The following is a 7,356-nucleotide window of genomic DNA, read 5'->3' on the forward strand; positions in this document are numbered from 1 at the left end:
GAGGAGAATGGGGAGAGAGTAATACAGAGAAGGCTACAGTAGTCTTGCAAATTTAAACTAATTTCCGAGTATGTGTAAATTCTGGCCCTGACTCTAGTTGTTTTGCCCCATTGTTATTTCAAAAACGAAGCCAGGATGGTGGCCTGAAAAAATAACATTCAGGAGTCACAGGAAGAAACAAAAAAAGAATGAGCAGTGGGCGGCCCATTATTCTCTGTTCTTTTCATAATGCAATTATTTTTCCTTCTGGGCATTAAAGCCACACACAGGCGGCGGGATCTGCCAGCGGGAGGCTGGCATCCCGGGTTCAGGGTAATTGAGAGCAACTCCAGCCCGCAGCTCTCGGGCGCCCTCTGCCGCCCGGGCCCCAGCTTGGAAAGCAGCTGAGCGGGAGGTCGAACCATTCTCTGGGACTCACTCTCCCTCCCCTTCACTCGAGCAACCGACCACCCCGGCTGACCCCTCCCGCCCCCAAATTAAATCCACAGAGCAGGGAAGAAGAAACCCGGCCGTGCCTCAGTTTCCTCAGGGGTCTCCCTACTGAGGCCTCCTTGAACTTTCTGCGCTCTCGGCCAGGGACCACCTGCGCACTCCGAAGCTAAAGCGACCGTCTGTCGTCATTTTCTGACGACCCTGGCTCTTCAAAGATCAGGCCTCCCACCCCAGGCCCGCTACCGCTCCTGGTGGCGGCCACCCTCTTACCCCCGGCTCCAGACTCGCGCCGAGACTGCAGCTCCCGCCAGCGGCGGCTGTTTGGACTACGTTTCCTATGAAGCTTTTTTATTTCCCACCATCGCGAGAGCTCCAGCGAGACTGCCGGGAAGGCTTGCGCGCAGGCGCGGCCCCGCTCTGTCTCCGAGGCCGGCCTCATGGCTGAAGTCATGGCGGCTTCTCTCCGACCCGAGGGCGGCGGGCGGCCTCAGGCCTGTGGCGATCAGAGAGGCTGCGGAGGTGGGAAAACGGGGTCTTCCTTGACGCGGCGCTAGGACATTTGGCTTCCCCCCTTTTTCAGAGGCAAAAGGGTGACGGTCAACTGGTCCGTTTCCTTAGAGGGTGGCTGGAGGATTAGCTTGAGATGCCGGATGAGAAAACGCTTTCCAAACGGCGCGAGTTTTTGTGATTGAAGGGAGAGCGCCCAAGCCCGCCTTCGGCGTCCAAGGGTCCGTCCTGGGGTGAGGGGTCCTTCCGACCTGCGGCCCCAGCGGCCCCGCGGCCTCCCAGGGCCGCCCCCGAGCGGGCTGACAGTGGCGGCTCTTCGATTCCCCTCGGGCGTGTTGACGGCTGGAGACTTGATTTCCTCCTGGCGTGCCTTGAGAACGGCCCCAGTCGCTAGTTTTTACTGAATTCTACAGATAGTAAACAAAGTAAATGAACAATGGGATGGTCGACTTTGGAAAGCGGTCATTTGACAGCGAACCTCACGTGCTCATTGGTTTTCCTCTCCCCACAGGCCTTTCTTGGGCATCAGCAGAGAGAGCGAGCAGCAGACCTGCAGGTGGAGGCTTCAAAAGTAATGAAACGGAGCCCTAAAAGGAGTAAGCATGGGTGCAAGCCAGCAGGGCCTGGGTGGGCACCACAAATGAGAAAGGCAAGAGGGTGCGAAGGCCTGTGGCATACAGCGGCCTAATACTTGATTCCGCAGTTAAATTCAATTCTGTGACTCAAGGTTGACTTAAGCCCAGAATCCATAAATGAGGAGGGTCTGTGCCACGAGGTGTCACTGTTTGAAACCAGAATGGATGCCACTGCATACAGGGGGAGAAAGGAGCCTTGGGAAATGAATTCCGGGTGCCTGGGGTTTAGAAATGCTTGTTGCAGGTTGAGCTGAGGATGATTTAAAAGTTATCCCTGTCTGAAAGGACGTGTTTTGTGACGAGTCCTGACTTGCTGAGGCTCAAGCCTTTTAAATGCCATTCTTGAGAATGAATAACCTTGATTGTTTCTGTTAGAATGAAAAGTATGTTATCTACATTGTTCTTTCAGATTAAATGTGTTGGCCGTGGACTTGGAAAAAAAGTCACATGAAAACGATCATCTTAAGCTGTTCAGTGTAAGGGTCTTCGTGATGAAATTTCTATAAACGGTAAGATTTTCAGCTCTTTCACAGAATTGCATAGGCTCTGATCCCTTGAAGTATTGGTGGGCTAGACTTTGGAGATGTGTGGGCCTTTCGGGATTATTACTGCCCAGATAAGGAAGTGGTAAGGAACTGTGTTTGCTAGGCTTTTTGCCAAGCGATCTCACAAACAGTGTTTGTTACAACAATTGTTGAATTAGATTAGAACAGTGGTTCTCAGCTGGGGGCAGAGGGTGTTACTGGGATGTAGTGGAGGCCAGTAAGTGTGCTACATTGCAGGAGACAGCTCCTACAACAAAGAACTATCCACCCAAAATGTCAGTAGAGCGGAGGTGGAAACCCTGTGTTAGACTAAGTTGAGAGATGTGGGCTCTAGTCTCAGCCTGTTACCAGACAACCGTACCAGAGCCTTATTTCTTCATTTGTAAAACAGGGTTAGTCCTTTTCAAACCTGGCTACACGTCAGAACCAGCTACAAAGTGAAAATGTTCACATTCCCAGACCCCACCTCCAGCCATAATTAAGTGGCTCTGGAGTGGGGCCCAAGAGTCACGTGTGGCAGTTTAACAGATCAGATCTACTTTTGGCTCAGGGATTTTTATTATAGCAAGATTATAGTACTGGCTGTTTTTAAGTAGCTCTCAGGGAAGATCTGTAATCCTCTATCTTAAAAAAACTGAAAACAGCATGATTGCTCTGCAGGATCGCTTTGTACACAAAGGGGAGTGAACGAGACGTGACCTTGTGTGATGTCGTTGCCTCTTGGCGTCAGGTAGCCTTTCTGCGGCTGGTCTTCTGAAAAGAGTAATCCACACTGTGTCGGTCACTTTACTGATACTAGAAAGACACTAAAATATATACCCCATACTCAGCTATCAGACATTTTGTGTTGAGGGATTCCCATCTTTTAAAGGGAAAGGAACTGTCAGTGTGTCAGCTCTGGGGTGCTGGGTCCATCTAGCACTAGCTGTGGGCAGTTTTTGCCCTTGAGGGAGAGCACGTTCTAATAAAGTAGACAACATTGAGAGTCCTCACAAGGAAAGTAAAGCAGAATTTGGTAAGAAAAAAAATTAAGTTTGCCTGTGCTGTGGGCTGGCAAGCTGGGGGGAGCCGAGTCCGTGATGATGTAAAGTTATCCCTGTCTGAAGGCCCATAAAGGCCTTTCTGTGTGGAATTTGGAAATCTGAGACTTGGTTTCCTAATAGAAAGTTTAGGCCTGATTTAAAAGCGAGCTACTTGAGAGATACTTGCACGTAGCTTCTTGAATAGGTTTCTCTTTTGTAATTTCTCCTTCCCAAGGACAGCCGCAGCCTCGGTTTGTGAGGCAGAAATGATCCTCCAGGAGACAGTAACCAGCAGCAGCGTGTGCCAGCTGCGCTGGAGGCGGCGGGCTTATTCTCGTGTATGTAACAGGACTTTGCAAAGAGCCTTGGGTGGGGTGTTGTTTTTGCTTCCGCTGCCCTGGACTTAGGCTTCTGCCAAGTGGCAGGGAGACTTGAGCACAGGTTTGTGTTCTTTTCCAGGTGTCTGCAGTGTGAGACACAGAGCTGAACTGCTTTCCTGAAGCAAGCGACAGTTGCTCTCCTGCTGCTGGTAAGCTTTCTGCTTTCATCTTACGTGTCCCTAAGAAGCCCCGCAAGCCTGTGATGGTTGGTTATCCCTGTCTGAAAATCTCAACTGAGGGAGAACAATCTGTTCTGAGGCTCCAGGGTTTGGCTCTGCGTTCTTAAAAGAAGTTTGGGCTTTATAAGGGATCAAATCGAGTGGACCCTAAAGGGAATTTTGTGGACCCTGCCGAGATCCCAGGCTAGTGCATCATCCCTCTAAAACTTGAAAACCAATGGTGTTGCTGCCATGTCACGCATTTAGGTCCCCTGATTAATGTCTCTGAGGGTACAGGCAATAGGTGGCAGAAATGGGCAAGTGGCCCAGGTTTAGTTTGGGCTCTTATTGTGGAATGAAAGAGTGTTTGTTACATTTCAAGAAGATGAATGTGCTCTTTGAAGTTGGCAGAAATATAAAATATGCCAGCTGTAGCAGTGAGAATACTTAAGGGCTGTCTGTACCATATCCTGACCTTCAGGAAAGAAGGGGTACTGTGGCACTGACAGCTGCTTAGTTTCTAGGTGCCTTGTTAACACCAGGGAGCTCTCCCGGCTTAGCTCAGATCCTGCCTGAATGGCATGACTGGCTTGGGGCTGCTCCTTGGGCCGCACAAGGCTGGGTTGCCTGGCATGTGAGCAAAACAGTAGCGAAGTGGCTCTGGGCAGGGAGGGTGTCTGGCTTTGTTCCCATTTGAATGCCAGGCTTGAAGTGGGTACAGATGGCCTTTCCTATTGAAATCGGGAGGTGTGGGTGGGCTCTTTATATTTAAGGTCATGTGTTTGTTCGGTCACCAAGGATGCTTTAGAGTGAAACAAACCGAAAGGTTGTGCCAGCAAGTAGGGAAATGTACAAAAGTGTTACATCCAGAGGGGGGTGACTATGAATGTCCCCATATAAAAGCACCGTCTCCTGAAAATTAGCTGTCGAGTCATCTGCGCTTCACTGGCCCACACGGGAACTACCTGATCGCACCGGCGTGCCCTCAGCTCACACACAAACCTCACAATTGGTTAGATGGAGCGCTTCTGTGGTTGCCTTTTCTCTGAATTAGCCTATCCTTTACATTTAGCCTTCAGTTTGAGTCACTTAGTTGGCTGTTACATCAAATGATTCTCCTTTGGTTTTCCAGGTGGCCTCCCAGTGGTGCCAGACAGGATCAGCAAGCCTCTGCCGCTCGTTGCTCATGTCTGTAAAGTAATCCCCCAAAAGGAGAATCATTTCAGAGTTCTTTGGACTTTTATCTTCAAAAGTAGCCAAAGAATTCGAGTGACTACGTTTATCCCAGAAAATCTCGGGCAGTTAGTGAAATTAGAGTTATGACTAAGAACGTTGGGAACACCCCAGTTTCGTATTCATGTATTGGCGGGACTGGAGCGATTGTAAATTGAAGGTAATTAACGTGTATATGCTCTTTTGTGGGAAGTGAAGGGGAAACAGGTGCTTGGCCTAGAAAAACATTTCTTGGGAGTGGCTTTTGAAGCACAAATAAAAATTTTTTAAAATGACTCACATTGTGGCTTCAGCCTGAGGCCCACATAAGAACAGTGTTTCATTCTGTGACTCAGTAAACACATTCTTCTATAAATGAAAGTTTCAAAGAATATTAATTGGGGTTAAACTGTACACAGGATGCAATCAGATGTGTACCACTAAATTGATTTTACATCCCTTCTAATGGGTTGCCACCAACAAACATAATAACTTGCGCACTTCTCAAATCCAGTGGATTGACAAAGGTTCTGATAACTACAGATGTGATGGGAATACGGAAAATTAAATAAAGTACTACAAATAAAAAGGGCCCAGGCAGCAGGAAGCTATGGTTTCCTCCAGTAGCTGCTTTACTCATTAAAGCCCCAATGTCTAATCTGTTTATCAAGTCTCTGAATTTCTAAAGTCTGCAGTGTTTTGGTTCTAGTGATAGAGTTCATCCCTCTTGTTAAACATGCTGATAGGATCAGCCTTCCAGAGCCAGAGGCCAGGTCCTGCCTTGGTGAATTGAGCTGTGATGACTCTTGCCACCTTGGGAAGGCTTTTGCCAGCCAGCCCTATGGAGACACGACCTCCCTCTGTCCTGCACATTTAGACATCAGAATACCCTGAAAGCTACTCGTCATAAGGGTTGCTGAAGGGCTGTGTGGTGATTACTGTTGGTCAAGACCTTATACTTCCGATAAAAGCCCACATAATCTGTCTTAAATGAAACTGCCCATCAACTAAGTTCAAATTATTGAAGCGATGATCAATACCCGACAATGAGGCTTCATTACCTGATAATGTGTCATCTTTCTGGGACAAGGTGGGGTGATATATATCTAATGGGACTTCCCTGAGAGGCAGGCAGCCTTCTGTGCAGTTGGCCCCCATCAAATACCAGAACCGTCCCATGGTTCTGAATTCTCTGATCTCCATGCTACACCTGCATGGTATACTACTTCCCCCAACACAGAAAAAGACAAAAATGGTCTCCATCCTTTATGCAATTACCTAGTATCAAATTACAGTCTGCCTGCTGTGCTCCCACTTTATCATGGGGCACAAGTAAGTTAGTCATGTTTTCAGGTTAAGATGTGTCTCAACTGCCTTGGAGTTTGCGTTGGGCTGTACATGCTAGTGGGAAGGTTTTGGCTGGGGAGTGTGTGACTAACGTTTGGTCTTGAACTGAGCCGTTCTGCCGACTTGCTGAAGTCACTCAGGACCGCCTGCTGTTTTTGAGATGCTTAGATCTGAAGTAGCCTGCCCCTTGCTGGTGAGGGTCACAGTCACATCGTGGGAGTGTTATCTTCGGTTTTAAAACAAATCCAGCAGAGCAATCCATTTTTCCTTGACCAAGGCCTGGGTGTCTGTCTCAGACCCAGAGGGGGGTTTTCTTTGATGAGCCAAGGACAACAAGGGGGGTCTCATAACAGGCTTCCGTGACAGTCACATCCACCTCAATATCTGTAGGGAGGGGATGAGTCAAGGGACTTGGAGCCCCTCATGGGTTGAGAAGACAGGGCGGTTGTGGCCACTTGAGGGTATGCGGGCCACAGCTCTGCAAGAACAAAGGGCTTGGGTGCCTTGGGGTCAGCGCTGGTACAGCCAGAGGATGCCAGCCCTGTGCAGGTCCCTCCACAGAGCGGCTTCCAGGGACAGATCGTGGTTTGCATAGAATATCAGTGGCTTCTTGATTCGTTCGAAATAGTGGTCAGAGAATTTCCAGTAGTTGCTTGTGATGAATCCATAGGCACTAACCTGGACAAGGATTGTCACTGAGTCAGCGTTTACTGAGCTGCTAGTATACACAGGCTCATGTAAAGTGCCATGAATTCAGAAAGGCACAGTCCCGTTCACCCCCCCCAACCCCCACCTTCCTTGTTTCATGTGAAGATGCAGATAAACAATAGTAGCTCACTAACATCCAGCACTGTGCTCTTTGTACACTGTCAGCCCAGCCTTAAAGCAACCTTATGTGGGTATTCTCCCCATTTACAAACGGGGGGAACAGGCTCAGAGGTCACCAAATGTGTCCCCAGTCACAAGCTAGGCTGGGTTTTGAATTCAAGTGTGACTCTAAAGCCATGATCAAGCACAAGGTAAGAGACAAAGCTCACTACTACCAGTCTCCCATTCTAATGGCGACTGCAGACTGCAGACTCCTGCTCTGAAAGGATAAAAGGTGTGGGACCAGAGTC

General features: G+C 48.8%; 1 protein-coding gene and 1 long non-coding RNA gene across 3 annotated transcripts in view; one reads left to right on the forward strand and one right to left on the reverse strand.

Annotated features, from left to right (window-relative positions):
- The first annotated feature begins 844 nt into the window (after positions 1–844).
- Positions 845–5,187, forward strand: LOC109383659 (uncharacterized). Of its 2 annotated transcripts, XR_002124242.1 has the most exons (6): positions 845–951; positions 1,451–1,535; positions 1,984–2,083; positions 3,377–3,479; positions 3,601–3,670; positions 4,812–5,187. It is a non-coding gene; the product is annotated as an uncharacterized LOC109383659 (long non-coding RNA). The 2 variants fall into 2 exon arrangements; XR_002124243.1 differs by lacking the exon at positions 3,377–3,479 and having other exon boundaries at positions 846–951.
- A 957-nt stretch (positions 5,188–6,144) lies between these two features.
- ST6GALNAC2 (ST6 N-acetylgalactosaminide alpha-2,6-sialyltransferase 2) overlaps positions 6,145–7,356 on the reverse strand; it is a 20,834-nt gene continuing 19,622 nt past the window's right edge. The window contains exon 8 of the mRNA XM_019644267.1: positions 6,145–6,916. Within this exon, the coding sequence (XP_019499812.1) occupies positions 6,749–6,916 (168 nt within the window). The 3' untranslated portion in view covers positions 6,145–6,748. The remainder of the gene's footprint in view (positions 6,917–7,356) is intronic.

Source organism: Hipposideros armiger, unplaced genomic scaffold, assembly GCF_001890085.2.
Source record: "Hipposideros armiger isolate ML-2016 unplaced genomic scaffold, ASM189008v1 scaffold_87, whole genome shotgun sequence".
Taxonomy (NCBI): Eukaryota; Metazoa; Chordata; class Mammalia; order Chiroptera; family Hipposideridae; genus Hipposideros; species Hipposideros armiger.